At 47.0% G+C, this 21,223-nt stretch overlaps 1 protein-coding gene and 2 long non-coding RNA genes across 3 annotated transcripts in view; all 3 read right to left on the bottom strand.

The window, feature by feature from the left end:
• LOC143926516 (cytochrome P450 4A4-like) overlaps positions 1-21,223 on the bottom strand; it is a 135,163-nt gene that overhangs the window by 70,566 nt on the left and 43,374 nt on the right. The window contains exons 3-4 of the mRNA XM_077450309.1: positions 18,978-19,464; positions 17,260-17,377 (exon numbers count right to left, since the gene is read on the bottom strand). Coding sequence (XP_077306435.1) covers positions 17,260-17,377; positions 18,978-19,464 — 605 coding nt within the window. The remainder of the gene's footprint in view (positions 1-17,259; positions 17,378-18,977; positions 19,465-21,223) is intronic.
• On the bottom strand, positions 2,024-9,782 carry LOC143926518 (uncharacterized). Its single transcript, XR_013262096.1, has 2 exons — positions 6,806-9,782; positions 2,024-2,166 (listed from the first exon to the last, which is right to left on the bottom strand). It is a non-coding gene; the product is annotated as an uncharacterized LOC143926518 (long non-coding RNA).
• On the bottom strand, positions 10,496-12,326 carry LOC143926513 (uncharacterized). Its single transcript, XR_013262095.1, has 2 exons — positions 11,190-12,326; positions 10,496-11,157 (listed from the first exon to the last, which is right to left on the bottom strand). It is a non-coding gene; the product is annotated as an uncharacterized LOC143926513 (long non-coding RNA).

Here is a 21,223-nt window from a genome sequence, read left to right on the forward strand (position 1 = left end):
GGCAGGTAGGTATTTAGGTTCGCCGCAGCTTTTTATAGCGCCAGGGACCCCCGTATACTACCGCATAAAGCCCCCTGATTGCCCCCTAGTTAACCCTTTCACCAGTGATCACCATATAACGGTTACAGGTGACGCTGGTTGGTTAGTTATTTTTTTATAGTTTCAGGGCACCCGCCATTTATTACCTAGTCTCACTAGTGTACCCCTAAATTTATGGGGGTGTCTACTTTCCAAAATGGGGTCATTTGGGGGGGGTTTGTGCCATCTTGGCATTTTATGGCCTTCAAAACTGTAACGCCCTTAGAAAGCCTGAAGGCGGTGCTTGGTTTTCGGGGCCCCGTACGCCGGCTAGGCTCCCAAAAAGTCCCACATATGTGGTATCCCCGTACTCAGGAGAAGCAGCAGAATTTATTTTGGGGTGTCATTTCACATATGCCCATGGCATGTGTGAGCAATATATCATTTAGTGACAACTTTGTGAGAAAAAAAATAAAAAAAAATTAAAGTTTAAAATTTTCCCGCAACTTGTGGCAAAATATAAAATATTCCATGGACTCAACATGCCTCTCAGCAAATAGCTTGGGGTGTCTACTTTCTAAAATGGGGTCATTTGTGGGGGTTTTGTGCCATCTTGGCATTTTATGGCCTTCAAAACTGTATTAGGTAGTGAGGAGTGAAGTCAAATATTTACGCCCTTAGAAAACCTGAAGGCGGTTCTTGGCTTTCGGGGCCCCGTACGCGGCTAGGCTCCCAAAAAATCCCACACGTGTGGTATCCCCGTACTCAGGAGAAACAGCAGAATTTATTTTGGGGTGTCATTTCACATATGCCCATAGCATGTGTGAGCAATATATCATTTAGTGACAACTTTGTGTAAAAAAAAAAAAATATATATTTTTTTGTCATTATTCAATCGCTTGAGGCAAAAAAATAAAATATTCGATGGGCTCAACATGCCACTTATAAATTTCCTTAGGGGGTCTACTTTCCAAAATGGGGTCATTTGGGGGGGTTTTGTACTGCCCTGCCATTTTAGCACCTCAAGAAATGAGATAGGCAGTCGTAAACTAAAAGCTGCGTAAATTCCAGAAAACGTACCTTAGTTTGTAGATGTGACAACTTTTGCGAAAACCAATAAATATACAGTTATTGACTTTTTTTTTACCAAAGACATGTGGCTGAATACATTTTGGCCTAAATGTATGACTAAAATTGAATTTATTGGATTTTTCTAATAACAAAAAGTAGAAAATATCATTTTTTTTCAAAATTTGCGGTCTTTTTCCATTTATATTGCAAAAAATAAAAATCGCAGAGGCAATCAAATACCATCAAAAGAAAGCTCTATTTGTGGGAAGAAAAGGACGCAAATTTTGTTTGGGTACAACATTGCATGACCGCGCAATTACCAGTTAAAGCAGCGCAGTGCCAAATTGTAAAAAGACCTCTGGTCATTTACCAGCAAAATGGTCCGGTCTGAAAGTGGTTAAACAACATTTTTGCTGTGGTACTGTTCTAAACATGGGGAAAATGTGCAGACTAAAGGGACCCCCCAGGCACTATATTTAAAAGGAATATTTCATTTTTTTTATTGGTACTTTAAGCATTGTTAAAATCACTGCTCCTGAAAAAAAAACGCCATTTTAAAAGCTTTGTTTTGCATTGATACGTGGCATTTACTAGAACAAAATGGCTGTATTTTCCTCCTGCAGCTGCTGAATGCCAGTGGGAGAGAGAGGCTGAGAAGCAGACTTTCAGCTGCTGCAGGAAGAAAATCCAGCTGATCGGTTCTAGTAAATGCTGCCCCTGCCTCCCCTCCTGTCTAGGTGTGACAAGGAGGCTGCACAGGCCCCCCTGGAGCATGTGGAGCCATAGTCTGGTCTGAATAATATGTCTGGGTTTCAGGCAGGCTAAAACTTGGACATATGATTCAAACCCCAGACTGTCTGGGTGAATCCTGGACAGGTGGCAACTATACCCAAGTTACAGTAATTTATTCAGAAAAACACATAAGCTCTCACCCTGCCTGGAAAGAATTTATTTTGCATAATCAGGGTGACAAATAATTAGAATTCCAAAGAAATTTCCCAGCCACAGAGGGTAGGCATATGGATACTTTCCAGCATAGTTCATCATGATGTCAAATTCGCTTCCATCTCCAGGGAACTGAAATAATAAAAATGCAGAAAATGCAGCTTATTTATAGAAACTGGACCACAATAAGGCACATGACGTGTGAGGTCTCAGAGAGCTCTACTCTATTTGCTTCAGACACAGTCTAGAAAAGGTGGGAAGGAGTGAGCCGACTATGGAAGCATGTGGGTTATTGTTCTTTGTAAAGCCTACCGCTGGTCACAAAATCTGATTAGACCATCTTTAACCACTTCAGCCCCAGAAGGATTTACCCACTTCCTGACCAGGCCATTTTTTGCGATACGGCATTGCGTCGGGCAGGGTGCCTTTGGACAATCATGGCTCAGAGGGACCAAGTCCACGCCCCACACTATATAAGGCTGCTTACATAGTGGTCGTGTATAGTGTTGTTGGCGTGGACAGAGAGATAGCTTGAGCTAGATTGGGCAGGCTATTTAGTGGCAGTGTATTTGATAAATATATTTTTTTTATATATATATATATATATATATATATATATATATACACACATACATACATATACATATACACAGTGCCTTGCGAAAGTATTCGGCCCCCTTGAACTTTTCAACCTTTTGCCACATTTCAGGCTTCAAACATAAAGGTATAACATTTACATTTTTTGTGAAGAATCACCAAGTGGGACACAATTGTGAAGTGGAACGAAATCTATTGGATATTTTAAACTTTTTTAGCAAATAAAAAACTGAAAAGTGGTGCGTGCAAAATTATTCGACCCCTTTACTTTCAGTGCAGCAAACTCACTCCAGAAGTTCAGCGAGGATCTCTGAATGATCCAATGTTGTCCTAAATGACTGATGGTGATAAATAGAATCCACCTGTGTGTAATCAAGTCTCTGTATAAATGCACCTGCACTGTGATAGTCTCAGGGTTCTGTTAAAAGCGCAGAGAGCATCATGAAGACCAAGGAACACACCAGGCAGGTCCGTAATACTGTTGTGGAGAAGTTTAAAGCCGGATTTGGATACAAAAAGATTTCCCAAGCTTTAAACATCCCAAGGAGCACTGTGCAAGCGATCATTTTGAAATGGAAGGAGTATCAGACCACTTTAAATCTACCAAGACCTGGCCGTCCCTCTAAACTTTCAGCTCAGACAAGGAGAAGACTGATCAGAGATGCAGCCAAGAGGCCCATGATCACTCTGGATGAACTGCAGAGAACTACAGCTGAGGTGGGAGAGTCTGTCCATAGGACAACAATCAGTCGTACACTGCACAAATCTGGCCTTTATGGAAGAGTGGCAAGAAGAAAGACATTTCTCAAAGATATCCATAAAAAGTCTCATCTAAAGTTTGCCACAAGCCACCTGGGAGACACACCAAACATGTGGAAGAAGGTGCTCTGGTCAGATGAAACCAAAATCAAACTTTTTGCCCACAATGCAAAACGATATGTTTGGCGTAAAAGCAACACAGCTCATCACCCTCAACACACCATCCCCACTGTCAAACATGGTGGTGGCAGCATCATGGTTTGGGCCTGCTTTTCTTCAGCAGGGACAGGGAAGATGGTTAAAATTGAGGGGAAGATGGATGCAGCCAAATACAGGACCATTCTGGATGAAAACCTGTTGGAGTCTGCAAAAGGCCTGAAACTTGGACGGAGATTTATCTTCCAACAAGACAATGATCCCAAACATACAGCAAAATCTACAAAGGAATGGTTCACAAATAAACGTATCCAGGTGTTAGAATGGCCAAGTCAAAGTCCAGACCTGAATCCAATCGAGAATCTGTGGAAAGAGCTGAAAACTGCTGTTCACAAACTTTCTCCATCCAACCTCACTGAGCTGGAGCTGTTTTGCAAGGAAGAATGGGCAAGAATTTCAGTCTCTCGATGTGCAAAACTGATAGAGACATACCCCAAGCGACTTGCAGCTGTAATCGCAGCAAAAGGTGGCTCTACAAAGTATTAACGCAAGGGGGGCGAATAATTTTGCACGCCCCACTTTTCATTTTTTTATTAGTTAAAAAAGTTTCAAAAATCCAATAGATTTCGTTCCACTTCACAATTGTGTCCCACTTGTTGGTGATTCTTCACAAAAAATAAATTTTTTATCTCTTTATGTTTGAAGCCTGAAACGTGGCAAAAGGTTGAAAAGTTCAAGGGGGCCGAATACTTTCGCAAGGCACTGTGTATATGTATATATATATATATATATATATATATATATATATGTATATATATACATTATATACACACACACACAGAGTTGTGCTCATAAGTTTACATACCCTGGCAGAATTTATGATTTATTACCATTTTTGTGAGAATATGAATGATAACACACAAACGTTTCTTTCATTCATGGTTAGTGTTTGGCTGAAGCCATTTATTATCAAATCAACTGTGTTTACTCTTTTAAAAACATAATGGCAACAGAAACTACCCAAATAGACCTGATCAAAAGTTTACATACCCCAGTTCTTAATACCGTGCATTGCCCCCTTAAATATCAATGACAGCTTGAAGTCTTTTGTGGATGAGGTTCTTAATCTTCTCAGATGGTAAAGTTGCCCATTCCTCTTGGCAAAAAGCCTCCCAGTTCCTGTAAATTCTTGGGCTGTCTTCCATGAACTGCACTTTTGAGATCTCCCCAGAGTGGTTCAATGATATTGAGGTCAGGAGACTGAGATGGCCATTCCAGAACCTTCACTTTATTCTGCTGTAGCCAATGACAGGTTGACTTAGCCTTGTGTTTTGGATCATTGTCATATTAGAATGTCTAACATGACTTCCTGGCTGATGAATACAAACGTTCCTCCAGTAATTTTTGATAACATACTGAATTCATCTTGCCAACAATTTCCTGTGCCTTTGTAGCTCATACATCCCCAAAACATCAGCGATCCACCTCCGTACCCTTCATTATAGGCCTTGTTGACTCCTCTGCAAATGTAGCGTTTATTGGACATGTGCATTTGTTAACGCTCAAATGCATTTTCATCTAATTTCAGGTATTTCCGTGTTCCTTTTACAAAAACGATAATGAACGCACAGAATCCGAAATCCAAAATAAAAAAATGCTTTATTTTCATATGAATTATATTTTTGTATTGTTGGGATAACAGTTCGATATAGATAGAAGATCTGACATGACGGTGACAATAGCGATCAAATGTGCCTAACCTAACTCTATTAGTCCAAGATTATTTGACATAGAGAGAAAAGATTCAACATTAGAGAGACAATAGTAAAAGAGCTGATAGTGGTCACTGCTGGAATGGGTGGGGCAAGTAAATTGATGATGATGATGATGATGAATGTTGTTATTTGCTGATCAAAAATTTGTATAATACTGTTGGACATGAAGATTCGATGGAGTAGCTAAAAACATACGAACGCACCTTTTGCAGTCAAATGCTCTGCCCATAGGCTATAGAAGAATTCTAATGTTGTTTCACTAGTAATAAATTATAATTATTACTAGTCAAACAACATTAGAATTCTACTATAGCTTGTGGGCCGTGCCATTCTGCCGGCGTACATCGGGGTGCAGCAGTTGGGAACCGGTTAAACCTCTGTATGGTCTTGGCCACCGTGCTGCAGCTCAGTTTCAGGGTCTTGGCAATCTTCTTATAGCCTAGGCTCTCTTTATGTAGAGCAATAATTCTTTTTTTTCAGATCCTCAGAGAGTTCTTTGCCATGAGGTGCCATGTTGAACTTCCAGTAACCAGTATGAGAGAGTGAGAGCGATAACACCAAATTTAACACACCTGTTCCCTATTCACACCTGAGACCTTGGAACACTAACAAGTCACATGACACCTGGGAGGGAAAATGGCTAAATTGAGCATAATTTGGACATTTTCACTTAGGGGTATACTCACTTTTGTTGCCAGCGGTTTAGACATTAATGCCTGTGTGTTGAGTTATTTTGGGTGGACAGAAAATTTACAGTTATACAAGCTGTATACTCACTACTTTACATAGTAGTAAAGTGTCATTTCTTTAGTGTCGTCACATGAAAGATATAATAAATAATTTACAAAAATGTGAGGGGTGTACTCATTTTTGTGAGATACTGTATATGAGGTGAAGCTTCACTTTCCATAGAATACCAATTACATGCAAAGCAGATGAAACAAAGTTTTTTTCTTGCACATGATCGTAAAATTAAAGTCAGCAGAGCTTTTCATCATGTAGGCCTGGTTCACATTGATGCAGTTTTCAGTGCGTTTTCGGTTTTGCAGAAACACACTACAATCCACTTATCATGGTTTCCTATGGTTCACATTCACATATCTGCATTTTATGGAAAGGCCCAGGGACTTTTGTCTGGTTTTAGGTTCTATAGACTGCAATGCATCAAAAACATGCATTGAAAAACGCAAAATGCACCTGGAATATGCAAACTGCAACCTGCATAGGTGTGAATCAGGCCTTAGTAAATCAACCCCAAGTAGTATCTCTAAAAAAAAAAAAAAAAAAAAAAAAAAAAAGAGAGAGCATTTGTCATATTTTATATAGGTAGGAAGCAATAATGACATTTTGGGGATACTTTGACTTCCTAAAAAAGATATGTACAGTATACCTTTTTGACATTCTACCCAGGTGATATATTATTGTCACCCTGAATTCATTTTCCCATATTCTCCTTGCTGTATATTTACACACATACATCTTACCTCGTGGGCATTGCCATATAACCAGTGACGTTTAGGACCTGGGAAATGGCTGAACGCCCTGTTCAGCTCCCTCTGACTCACATACAACTTGAAGACTTTGAACAGAACATAGAGGAGGCAGAGCCAGGCACTCCAGTGACACAGATCATAGAAGCTCAGAGACGGAAAGCCAAACATCCCACTGATAGCCATGATGGACAGTAGCCCTAACAGTGGCAGTTACAGACTTGGCTGTATTGCTCTATAGACCGGAAGGTGACAGCGTGTTCACAGATGGATGTGCAGAAGGAAAGATTAGGAGGGAGGGGTGGGGTGGAGCTTTTATAGGTAATGCTGTAATGCAGTTCTACGACTGAGGGTTGGTTCACACCAGACACATTGCTACATAGCTCCCGACTGTCCCTGATTTCGAGAAATGTCCCTCTGTCCCTCATTGCACCTCATTTGTCCCTCATTTTGGTCTGATCTATATAGTTGTATATAAAATGCACTTTTGATCTTTCAAAAAGTGTTTCCCAGTGCAAATGAATTTGATAATTAGCATATAAACTATCCAAAAGAGTTAAAACACTAGTTCTCCCACTCACCAAACATTGATAAATCCTCAATAAATAATATCAAATGCCAAGAAATAAAAATATGAGTTATTTGTTACTAAAATTAACATGAAACACAATATCGTATATAATGAACAAGATATACTTCATACATATATACAGTGCTAAGACATATATCATTAATAAAGTGTACTACATCAATCAATAATCATTTCACTTTGTGGGTTTATGCATGAATATTTATCTGAGGACCAATCATGGTGACATTATTGATTTAAGTAACTTAGATTTTCTTGGTATTTTTATATTATTTATTGAGGCTTTATCCCTATGTGGTGGGCAGAAGAACTAGCAAAGAGAATTGGTTTCAGGGGACCGGTCTGACAGGAGGAAGCCTTCAGGAGTGATACTGGGTAAAAAAACATATGCAAATTGGATGTGGGTTTGTCCACAGCCAATTCGCATGACAGGAGAGTGTGACCGGCTCTCTATGGATCCGATTTACACACCTCCAAATCGGCCATGGTTCACACTGGAAAAGGGTCCTGTGCGTCTCTGGCTCAGTTTCAGGTCTGAATTCAGGCAAAAATTCAGACCCGATTTGCACCTGAAACGGAGAACAGGGACACACCAGACCCCCTGCTGTGAGCCAAGCTAGTGTGAACCCGAAGGAGAAGGTAGGGAGACGTAATTTCACGGTTCCTTTTTTGTGGAGTTAGGAGCAATTTCAAAAGCTGTGAAATATCTGCAGCGTTTATTAAAATAACTGGTAACCCTGCCATAATGGTCCTTGTTCAGGAATTGTTATGAGGTGACAACAGCAGACATAGTCCCCTGTCATTAATATCAGGAAGCTGGTGCAGAGTAATGGTTTGTAGCCAACAGTGGTGCAAAGGCAAGTAGACAGGAAGTGGATGAAAGAGGCCAAATGGGATCATCAAAGGATGAAAACACGCGTGAAGTATTTTGTTTTTAACATGCATTCCATTTTTTAGGTTTGATTGTTCACTCTATACACAAGGAACATGAAAAAGAGGAAAAGTGGGCAGGGTTTGCCACTATTGAAAATGATATATCACTCTATACACAAGGAACATGAAAAAGAGGAAAAGTGGGCAGGGTTTGCCACTATTGAAAATGTGGGTGGGGCCTGTTACTATTGGAAATGTGGACAGGGCCCAGTGTTGATAAATGTCAGAATTTTTACTGGCAGCCAGTAAGAAAAATGCACTTTTCTCTTGCCAGTAAATGCCAGTGACAGGAAAAGGTTGTCAGCAAAAAACTTTACTGACGCTTGACTCGGAACTGTGCATGCAGCCATCCAAGTGTCTGGCGCAGTGTGTTCGGGAAGCGCCGGCGCTGGGCAGGCAGGGGTGGTGCCTGAACATATCGTGTGATGTCATGGTACAAGGAGCAGAGTGGCCAGAGCTGGGCGAGCAGGCCTGCAGGATGGGAGCAAGGCAATTCGGGAGTGGGAACACCTGGCGTGGACAGAGACTGTCACTGTGACTGTGTCATGTCAGTGAGGTGTCATCATCATCATCATCTGTGCTTAGGGCTGCCACCTGTCCAGGATTCACACGAACAGTCTGTGTTTTGAATGTGTCCGGGTTTCAGTCCACCTGAAACCCGGACACATTATTCAGACAGGAATGTGGCTCAGAACAGGGCTTGACAGGAGGATGATGGGGCACTATGTGTGCCACATTAATATTCTCTTTGGAGTGCCCAAAGGTGTCCTAGGTCTGTTACAATTCTACAGTGTATACCAAATCAAAATGAAATTTACTGTGCGCCGCTAAAATGTTCGGGTTTGGCTTGAAGAAAAAGCAGCATCCCTAGTTGTGCTGCTGCACACAGAGTGTTGAGAGTCAATTTCATATGTGTGTGCCCTCCTGAGTCCTATTCCTGGGCTACTTACTATATGCATGTGTGTGTGTGTGTATATATATATATATATACACTATACACACACACACGTGAGTACACCCCTAACTTTTTTGTAAATATTTTATTACACCCCTAAGTGAAAAATCTCCAAATTGGACCCGAAGTGTCAATATTTCGTGTGGCCACCATTATTTTCCAGCACTGCCTTAACTCTCTTGGGCATTGAGGTCACCAGAGCTTCACAGGTTGCCACTGGATTCCTTTTCCACTCCTCCATGACCACATCACAGAGCTGGTGGATGTTAGAGACCTTGCGCTCCACCTTCCGTTTGAGGATGCTCCACAGATGCTCAATAGGGTTTAAAAGGTCTGGAGACATGCTTGGCCAGTCCATCACCTTTACCCTCAGTTTCTTTAGCAAGGCAGTGGTCATCTTGGAGGTGTGTTTGGGGTTGTTATCATGTTGAAATACATGTTGGAATACTGCCCTCCTGCCACCATCTTCCCTGGGGACAGGGCCCCATCATCTCCTCTAGCGACAGGCCCCCCCCCATCATATCCCCTGGGGACAGCTCCCCCATCATCTCCCCTGGCGACAGGAGCCCCCCACCATCTTCCCTGGCGACAGGAGCCCCCCACCATCTCCCCTGGCGACAGGAGCCCCCACAATCTTCCCTAAGGACAGGAACCCCATCATTTCCCCTGGGGACAGGGGCCCCATCATCTCCCCTGGGGACAGGGGCCCCATCTCCCCTTCGGTCAGGGACCCCTTCTCACTTGAGGACAGGGCTCCCACCATCTTCCCTGGGGACTGGACCCCCTTCTCACTTGAGGACAGGGACCCCCTTCTCATTTGAGGAAAGGGCCCCCATCATCTCCCCTGGGGACAGGGCCCCTCATCATCTCTCCTGGGGACAGGGACCCCCATTCTCGCCCCTGGGGATGGGAACCCCATTCTCGCCCCTTGGGACAGGGGCCCCATCATCTCACCTGGGGACAGGGGCCCAATCATCTCCCCTGGGGACAGGGTCCCCATCATCTCATCTCCCATAGGGATAGGGGCCCCATCATCTCACCTGAAGACAGGGACCCCATCTGCCTTGAGGACATGGGCCCTGTGATGGATCCGATCCCACACTCCGATTGAGTGCTTCCGTCAGTATATCCCGCTTCCTCCAATCTGACTATCAGAGAGATATATTATCATAGCTGCACTGTATACAAGTCTAGCCGAAAATAGCTCTTGGAATCTTGAATGCTTTTATTGGACAGAATCCAGCCTTTTATACACATTTTACACAAGGGGTAGATAACGAGTTAGGGCTGCTCATGGATACTCCCGCTCCCCTATAGCAACAACTTAAAAGACAATTACACAATTAACATGTTAATTAACCCAGTACTTAAAGAGGAAGTAAACCCTGATGAGTTTACTTCCTCTTTCATTCCCTGTAAAGGCAAAGCATAATGGACTACTATGCATCACATAGTAGTCCATTATGTGTCACTTACCTGACACAGGAGCCAGCGAAGTCACCGCTGTCCCCTGTAGTTCCGAGCGTCCACTTTAAGGCAGCCTAGGTGACCAGACAGTCCATCTCCAGAGATCAATGTGATTAGCTCTTTTAAGGATTTTGTATTGTTCAAAATTAACATTCAAGAAAACATGATTTAACAAGAAAAAAATGTAACAAAAGAAAGATTAATATATCAATACCAAAAAACAGGGTGAATGTGGACAGAAAAAGGTCCTTGCAGCCAGTGTCCGTGACAAGCCCCCACCATCGTCCCTAGGGACGGGAACCCCATCTCCCCTGGGGACAGGGGCCCCATCATCTCATCTCCCGTAGGGATAGGGGCCCCATCATCTCATCTCCCGTAGGGATAGGGGCCCCATCATCTCATCTCCCGTAGGGATAGGGGCCCCATCATCTCACCTGAAGACAGGGACCCCATCATCACCTCCCCTGGGAACACGGCCCCCATCTTAATCTCCCCTGGCAACAGGGACCCCTTCTTCACTGAGGACAGGGCCCCCACAATCTTCCCTGGGAATGGGAACCCCATCTCTTCTGTGGACAGAGACCCGTTCTCACTTGGGGACAAGGCCCCCCATCATCTCCCCTGGAAACTGGGACCCCTTCTTCTCTGGGGACAGGGCCCCCACTATCATCCCTTGGGAAGGGAATCCCATCTCCCCTGCGGTCAGGGACCCCCTTCTCACTTGAGGACAGGGACCTCCTTCTTACTCGAGGACAGGGACCCCCTTCTCACTCGAGGACAGGGACCCCCTTCTCACTCGAGGACAGGGCCCCCCCATCATCTCCCCTGGGGACAGCTCCCCTTCATCTCCCCTGGGGACAGGGCCCCCATCATCTCCCCTGGGGACAGGGCCCCCATCATCTCCCCTGGGGACAGGGCACCCCTGGGGACAGTGCCCCTTCTTATCCCCTGGGGACAGGTCCCCATCCCCAGGGGATATGATGGGGTCCCTGTCCTCAAGTGAGAAGGGGTCCTTGTCCTAAAGTAAGAAGGGGGTCCCTGTCCCCAGGGGAGATGAAGATAGAGGCCCTGTCCCCAGGGGAGATTATGGGGTTCTTGTCCCCAGGGGAGATGATGGGGTTCCTGTCCCCAGGGGAGATGATGAGGTCCCCATCCCCAGGGAATATGGTAGGGCCAATGACCCCAGGGGAGATGATGGGGTCCCTGTCCTCAAGTGAGATGTGGTTCCCATCCCCATGAAAGATGGGGGGCCCTGTCCCCAAGTGAGAAGGGGTACCTGACCACAGCGAAGATGGGGTTCCCATTCCCAGGGAAGATGGTGGGGACCCTGTCCCCAGGTGAGATGATGGGGTCCCTGTTGCCAGGGCAGATGATGGGGACCCTGTCCCCAGGGGAGATGAAGATAGGGGCCCTGTCCCCAGGGGAGATGATGGGGTTCCCGTCCCCAGGGAATATGGTGGGGCCCCCGCCCCCAGGAGAGATGGGGCCCCTGCCCCCAGGGGAGATGATGGGGTCCCTGTCCTCAAGTGAGACGTGGTTTCCGTCCCCATGAAAGATGGGGGGGGCCTGTCCCCAAGTGAGAAGGGGTACCTGACTGCAGGGAAGATGGGGTTCCCATTCCCAGGGAAGATGGTGGGGGCCCTGTCCCCAAGTGAGATGATGGGGGCCCTGTCCCCAGGGGATATGATGGGGGCCCTGTCCTCAAATGAGAAGGGGTCCCTGTCCTCAAGTGAGAAGGGGGTCCAGTCCCCAGGGAAGATGGTGGGAGCCCTGTCCTCAAGTGAGAAGGGGTCCCTGACCGAAGGGGAGATGGGGCCCCTGTCCCCAGATGAGATGGTGGGGGCCCTGTCCCCAGTTGAGATGATGGGTGCCCTGTCCCCAGGGGAGATGATGGGGCCCCTGTCTCCAGGAAAAATGAGGTCCCCAGCCCCTGGGAATATGGTGGGGCCCCTGCCCCCAGGAGAGATAATGGGGGCCCCTGTCCCCAGGGAAGATGATGGGGGCCCTGTCCTCAAGTGAGATCCCCTTCATCAGACAGGGCCCCCATCATCATCTCCTCTGGGGACAGGGGCCCCATCTTAATCTCCCCTGGCAACAGGGACCCCTTCTTCCCTGGGGAAAGGGCCCCCACTATCTTCCCTGGGAATGGGAACCCCATCTTCCCTGCAGTCAGGTACCCCTTCTCACTTGGGGACAGGCCCCCCCCATCTTTCATGGGGACGGAAACCACGTCTCACTTGAGGACAGGGACCCCATCATCTCCCCTGGGGGCAGGGGCCCCATCTCTCCTGGGGACGGGAACCCCATCATCTCCCCTGGGGACAGGGCCCCTATCTTCATCTCCCCTGGGGACAGGGTCCCCATCATCTGCCCTGGCAACAGGGACCCCATCATCTCACCTGGGGACAGGGTCCCCACGATCTTCCCTGGGAATGGGAACCCCATCTTCGCTGTGGTCAGGTACCCCTTCTCACTTGGGGACAGGGCCCCCCATCTTTCATGGGGATGGGAACCACATCTCACTTGAGGACAGGGACCCCATCATCTCCCCTGGGGTCAGGGGCCCTACCATATTCCCTGGGGATGGGGACCTCATCATCTCCCCTGGGGACAGGAACCCCATCATCTCCCCTGGGGACAAGAACCCCATAATCTCCCCTGGGGACAGGGCCTCTATCTTCATCTCCCCTGGGGACAGTGTCCCCTACCTTCATCTCCTCTGGGGGCAGGGTCCCCATCATCTCCCCTGGCAACAGGGACCCCATCACCCCTGTGGACAGGGGCCCCTTCTCACTTGAGGACAGGGCCCATCATCTTTCCTGGGGATGGTACCCCCTTCTAACTTTAGGACAAGGACCCCTTCTCACTTGACAGGGACTCCATCATATCCCCTGGGGACAGGGACCCCCTTCTTACTTTAGGACAAGGACCCCTTCTCACTTGAGGACAGGGACCCCATCATATCCCCTGGGGATGGGGACCTGTCCCCAGGGGATAAGAAGGGGCACTGTCCCCAGGGGTGCCCTGTCCCCAGGGGAGATGATGGGGGCCCTGTCCCCAGGGGAGATGATGGGGGCCCTGTCCCCAGGGGAGATGAAGGGGAGCTGTCCCCAGGGGAGATGAAGGGGGGGCCCTGTCCTCGAGTGAGAAGGGGGTCCCTGTCCTCGAGTGAGAAGGGGGTCCCTGTCCTCGAGTGAGAAGGGGGTCCCTGTCCTCGAGTGAGAAGGGGGTCCCTGTCCTCAAGTGAGAAGGGGGTCCCTGACCGCAGGGGAGATGGGATTCCCTTCCCAAGGGATGATAGTGGGGGCCCTGTCCCCAGAGAAGAAGGGGTCCCAGTTTCCAGGGGAGATGATGGGGGGACTTGTCCCCAAGTGAGAACGGGTCTCTGTCCACAGAAGAGATGGGGTTCCCATTCCCAGGGAAGATTGTGGGGGCCCTGTCCACAGGGGAGATGGGGTTCCCATTCCCAGGGAAGATAGTGGGGGCCCTGTCCCCAGGGAAGAAGGGGTCCCTGACCGAAGGGGAGATGGGGCCCCTGTCCCCAGATGAGATGGTGGGGGCCCTGTCCCCAGTTGAGATGATGGGTGCCCTGTCCCCAGGGGAGATGATGGGGCCCCTGTCTCCAGGAAAAATGAGGTCCCCAGCCCCTGGGAATATGGTGGGGCCCCTGCCCCCAGGAGAGATAATGGGGGCCCCTGTCCCCAGGGAAGATGATGGGGGCCCTGTCCTCAAGTGAGATCCCCTTCATCAGACAGGGCCCCCATCATCATCTCCTCTGGGGACAGGGGCCCCATCTTAATCTCCTTCTTCCCTGGGGACAGGGCCCCCCACTATCTTCCCTGGGAATGGGAACCCCATCTCCCCTGTGGACAGGGACCCCTTCTCACTTGGGGACAAGGCCCCCTATCATCTCCCCTGGCAGCTGGGACCCCTTATTCTCTGGGGACAGGGCCCCTACCATCATCCCTTGGGACGGGTACCCCATCCCCCTGCGGTCAGGGACCCCTTCTCACTTGGGGATAGGGCCCGCGCCATCTTTCCAGAGGACAGGGACCCCCTTCTCACCTGAGGACAGGGCCCCTATCATCTTCCCTGGGGACAGCTCCCCTTCATCTCACCTGGGGACAGGGGCCCCCACCATCTCACCTGGGGACAGGGGCCCCCACCATCTCACCTGGGGACAGGGGCCCCCACCATCTCACCTGGGGACAGGGGCCCCCACCATCTCACCTGGGGACAGGGGCCCCCACCATCTCACCTGGGGACAGGGGCCTCCACCATCTCACCTGGGGACAGGGGCCTCCACCATCTCACCTGGGGACAGGGGCCTCCACCATCTCACCTGGGGACAGGGGCCTCCACCATCTCACCTGGGGACAGGGGCCTCCACCATCTCACCTGGGGACAGGGGCCTCCACCATCTCACCTGGGGACAGGGGCCTCCACCATCTCACCTGGGGACAGGGGCCTCCACCATCTTCCCTGGGATTGGGAACCCCATCTTCCCTGAGGTCAGGGACCCCTTCTCACTTGGGGAAAGGGCCCCCACCATCTTTCCTGGGGATGGGAACCCCATCTCACTTGAGGACAGGGACCCCAACAGCTCCCCTGGGGACAGCTCCCTTTCATAACCCCTGGGGACAGGGCCCCCCCCATCATCTAACCTGGGGACAGGGAACCCCATCTCCTCTGCGGTCAGGGACCCTTTCTCACTTGGTGACAGGGCCCCCACCATCTTTCCTGGGGACGGGAACCCCCTCTCACTTGAGGACAGGGACCCTCTTCTCACTCTGGGATAGGGCCCCCCCATCATCTCCCCTGGGGACAGCACCCCTTCATATCCCCTGGTGACAGGGCCCCCCATCATCTCCCCTGGGGAAAGCACCCCTTTTTACCCTCTGGGGACATCGCTCCTTCTTATGCTCTGGGGACTACTACTACTATCAGGACTTTTTTCTCAGAGAATAGGTGCAGGAACCCACCCTCCCGTCAACTCCCCGCCCCCCAACCCCACCCCCTCCCAGCCCCTATCCCCAACCCCAATCCCACTATTCCTCGGGAAAGAGAAGCAAAGTGTTGGCAAATAACGGGTGTCTAAACAGAGGTCTACTCTGTGCCCCACCAGAGGCCTGATTGAGCTGCCCTGGCTTCCCCCTGCAGCCCCCGGCTGGCCAGTACTACTACTACTACTACTATCAGGGCTTTTTTTTGTCAGAGAATAGGTGCAGGAACCCACCCTCCCCAGTCAACTCCCCACCCCCACCCCCTCCCAGCCCCTATCTCCAACCCCAATCCCACTATTCCTCGGGAAAGAGAAGCAAAGTGTTGGCAAATAACGGGTGTCTAAACAGAGGTCTACTCTGCGCCCCACCAGAGGCCTGATTGAGCTGCCCTGGCTTCCCCCTGCAGCCCCCGGCTGGCCAGTACTACTACTACTACTACTACTACTACTATCAGGACTTTTTTTTGTCAGAGAATAGGTGCAGGAACCCACCCTCCCCAGTCAACTCCCCACCCCCCACCCCCTCCCAGCCCCTATCTCCAACCCCAATCCCACTATTCCTCGGGAAAGAGAAGCAAAGTGTTGCCAAATAATGGGTGTCTAAACAGAGGCCTACTCTGTGCCCCACCAGAGGCCTGATTGAGCTGCCCTGGCTTCCCCCTGGAGCCCCCGGCTGGCCAGTACTACTACTACTACTACTACTACTACTACTACTACTACTATCAGGGCTTTTTTCTCAGAGAATAGGTGCAGGAACCCACCCCCCCCCCGTCAAATCCCCGCCCCCCAACCCCACCCCCTCCCAGCCCCTATCCCCAACCCCAATCCCACTATTCCTCGGGAAAGAGAAGCAAAGTGTTGCCAAATAATGGGTGTCTAAACAGAGGCTTCCTCTGTGCCCCACCAGAGGCCTGATTGAGCTGCCCTGGCTTCCCCCTGGAGCCCCTGGCTGGCCAGTACTACTACTACTACTATCAGGGCTTTTTTTCTCAGAATAGGTGCAGGAACCCACCCTCCCCAGTCAACTCCCGCCCCCCAACCCCACCCCCTACCAGCCCCTATCCCCAACCCCAATCCCACTATTCCTCAGGAAAGATAAGCAAAGTGTTGCCAAATAATGGGTGTCCACTCACCTCCCCACTCTCTTCCCCTTGTCCATAGCTCACCTCATCATCCACAGGTCCCCTTCTTTTCTCTCGTCCACTGCTCACCCCCCCCCCCCACCCCACAGGTTACCTGTTCTTCTCTTGTCCACAGCTCACCCCCCCCCCCACTCTTCTATCGTCCACTGTTCACCCCCTCCCCCCCACAGCTCACCTAACACATATACTACTACTATGAGTAATAATAGCCTAACACAAATGTTACTACTACCACTATTAAAAGGAAAAAATTGAGCGTGAATTTTGAAAGTGTTAAACCTCATAGGACACTAATTGGAAAAAAACAGGCATGATGGTTAAGGACAGGGCTATAGGGAGCTGGCCTTTCGCTCATTCCACCTGTACACCCTCAAGTGAAAGTTCCTCTTCATGCCCATTGCATTCCATGATTTCTTCTTCTAGTCTTCCTTCTTCCATTCTTGACTCCACCTGTCTGTGGTACCCGCAACAGTGTTCACTGTAAAGACAAAAAAGGGTAAAAACAACATGAGCATTGTTTATAAACAAACATAAATTAGCAGCAATAAAGCCTGACTCCACCTAAAATCGACACCTGTGTATTAGAGAAGCACTCGTCATTTTGTCTTCTTATATAGAGATGGCAACGGGAAGATTTACCTGTAATAATTTAGGTATCTGCAAACTCTGTGTGTCACCCCTTTACACATAAGGTCCTAATTTTTGTTTGCTCAGACAGTGGAAAATATTGGAAGAGTGAGACACCATAGACTAACTTTGACGTTCACAAAAACTGGGAATATTTCATTGGATCTCGCAACACTGGTGCCCCTTGGAGATATCGAAAATAAGATTTGAGACCGAGATACCAATTTTGGGAGAGTTTTTCTTTAACTGCTTGCCGACCACCTCACGACATATGTCGGCAGAAGGGCACGTACAGGCAGATTAAAGTACCTGTATGTTGCCCTTTAAGAAGCGATGTCCGCAGGGATACCTGCGGTTGTCTCACGTAGAGGAAGAACGGCCTAGTGACGCTGACATTGATCCTGTAATCGGGAGCGGTGATCAGTGTCGTGTCACATATAGCCCCTCCTCCCCACAGTTAGAAGAATCACTCCCGAGGACACACTTAACCCCTACAGCGCCACCTAGTGGTTAACCCCTTCACTGCCAATCACATTTACACAGCAATCAAAGCATTTTTTTATTGCACCGATCGCTGTATAAATGTGAATGGTCCCAAAATCACGGCAAAAGTGTTTAATCTGTTACGATAAAAATCGCTGATTACTAGTAAAAAAATAAAAAACGAATTATTAATAAAAATGCCATAAATCTATCCCCTATTTTGTAGACGCTATAACTTTTTTCACAAACCAATCAATAAACGCTTATTGCAATTTTTTTTTTACCAAAAATATGTAGAAGAATACGTATCGGTCTAAACGGAGGGAAAAGAAAATTATATATTTTTTGGGGATATTTATTATAGCAAAAAGTAAAAAATAATGTGTTTTTTTTTTTTCATAATTTTCTCTATTTTTTTGTTTATAGTGCAAAAAATAAAAACCGCAGAGGTGATCAAATACCACCAAAAGAAAGCTCTATTTGTGGGCAAAAAAGGACGTAAATTTTGTTTGGGAGCCACATCGCACGACCGTGCAATTCTCAGTTAAAATGACGCAGTGCCAAATCGCAAAAAGTGCTCTGATCTTTGGGCAGCCAAATGGTCCGGGGGTTAAGTGGTTAACTGTAAACCGCTGCCACTGTGAATTTGTTCTGGCATAGACCTTGTTACATTAAACAACAATTTTTTAGGCATTGTGCAGCAAAATAAATGAAATCGCACATCAGGAACCCATTTACTATTTTTACCTGGAGCTTCAAAAACATCCACTTTGTGTCCCCCAGCCATGCTAAGACTACAATGAATTCATTACAAGCAAAACAGATCTATTCCTGGTGTGTGAAAGATAATCATGCTCAGACATGAGCTTTTGCTGAAAGTAAAATCTGGGGGCTGAACACAGAGGGCAAGCTCCTGGTAGAAAAGGGGCCTCTGCTAAAGTGCTATATAAAGTGTAAAATCAACTTACCTAAAGCAGGTTATTTTTACCATGCAAAATACGATCAAGAAGACCATGGCTGCAGAAGTGAAGCTCATACCGAAAAGTAGGAGATAGTTTCCCGTAGTCTGGGAAAACTGAATAATAAATTTTTGGCTTTTCTTCTCATTTGGCCTGGCTCCCGTTGGTTGGGTTGGTTTGGAAAATGCCACTGATGGAGGGTTTTCTGTTACAGTGGCTTTCTGTCCTTCATCCACGATCACTGGACTTTCCGTCTCATATTGGCTGGCCACTGATGGTTGGGTGTCCATTACTGGTTGGGAAGCCCGCAATGATTTCTTGTCCACAGTCTCTGTTGGTTCTTCAAGCACAGTCCCAGTTTGTTCTTTATCCACAAACGCTGCTTGTTCTTCTCCAAATGCCGTTTGTTCTTCGTCCACGGAGGTAGAGACTGGATGGTAAACCATTGCCATACGCTTTGAATTGAAATTCTTACCAGCAGTCATGAGTGGGGAATCTGCATAAAACAAAATGAAAAGAGGGGTCATGCAAAGGTACAGTGAAGCAGTAGACCAAACTTTTTCTTGCTTATGTGTGCATTCAGTGTGGGAGGATCAAAATCTCTTTTAGGTTTCTATTGCTGCCTGTGTCTTTTTAAGGTGCTTTCTCTTCACTTCCTGTCCCGGTGACCACAGAGGAACTTAGCGTAACCTATTCATGCCCACGTAACACACATATGAGGCCTTTGGCTTAAATTTTAATAATCCCTCCGTGCTCACGTGCAAAAGTGAACGCATACGCAAGCCGCGCCTGCAAATGTAAACAGCGTTCAACCCAAACATGTGAGATATAGCACAAGACCTCCTCTGTAACTCTAAACAGGTAACCTAAAGAGATTTTGTAAAGTGTCACCTATGGAGATTTTTACTGTAGTTTGTCGCCATCCCACGAGCATGACATGTTTGGTATCTATTTACTCGGCATAACATCACCATTCACATTATACAAAAAATAATAATAAATTGGGTTAACTTTACTGTTTTTTTTTTTCTAATGCATGAAATTGTATTCTTCCAAGAAGAAAGACCGCTGCGCAAATACAGCGTGAAATATAATATTGTAACAATCGCCATTTTATTCTCTAGAGTCTCTGCTTATAAAAATTATATATATATATATATATATATATATATATATATATATATATATATATATATATATATATATATATATATATATATATATATATATATATATATATATATAAAATGTTTGGGGGTTCTAAATCATTTTCTATAAAAAAAAAAAATACAGATTTTAACTTGTAAGCAACAAATGTCAGAAAAAGGCTTAGACATGAAGGGGTAAAACTACCCCAATGGGTATACAGCAAAGTGAATGTAACAGAGGATACAATTATTGCCCACACAAATGAAACAAAAAAAAAAATCACTTTGAAAAGATAATGGCCAAAGGGTTGGCCAAACCATATTCCACAATTACACAACATCCAGTATGTACAATGATGGCAAATAACGGCATATAGAGTATATCCATTCCTGTACAACATGGGTGCCCAACCTGTGGCCCTCCAGCTGTTGCAGAACTACAAGTCCCAATATGCCTCTGCCATTTGCAATGCCTCATGGGATTTGTAGTTCTGCAATAGCTGGAGGGCCACAGGTTGAGCAACCATGCTGTACAGATATCAGAACTCTCACATACACAGTTGACAATGTTGTGTTGACAAAATATTGAAATCATGGCTAAACCCCCCCAAATTTTTTTTTTATATATATCTATAGTAACATACTAGTTCCTAAGCCCCTTTCACACTAATCAGTTTTTCTTCCATTTTTGCCTTACCAAAAGTGGAAAAAAAATGCATGACCATTAAATCCTAACTCTTCACACCAGCCAGTTGCGTTTTATAAAAGTTCTGCATGCTGCATTTTTGGTGCATGTTGTGCAATGGGAACACACCTTCCGACTAAAATGAATGGAAAACGAATCAAAAATGTGGCAAAAATGCACCTGTCGAGCAGAGTGAAAGCAGCCTTAGATGTGGTGGCTGCAGTTGTGTTTTTCTTTTGGCTATTTTCCACCTTATTTTGTACCGAACGATCCTGCCAATAACACATTTGCTGTCCTACAGTGAGAAAGCTTACTGACTGCACTATACCTATGTTGCTACCATAGGACAGAACACCTCCCCATCACATCGTCTTTACCCCATAGGGAGGAGGTGCTAGTGTTTTCAAAAGAGAGCTGGCAAG

The sequence above is a fragment of the Lithobates pipiens genome, unplaced genomic scaffold (genome assembly GCF_037356315.1).
Source record: "Lithobates pipiens isolate NorthernLeopardFrog02 unplaced genomic scaffold, aLitPip1_a1.2 Scaffold_23, whole genome shotgun sequence".
NCBI classification, from domain to species: Eukaryota; Metazoa; Chordata; class Amphibia; order Anura; family Ranidae; genus Lithobates; species Lithobates pipiens.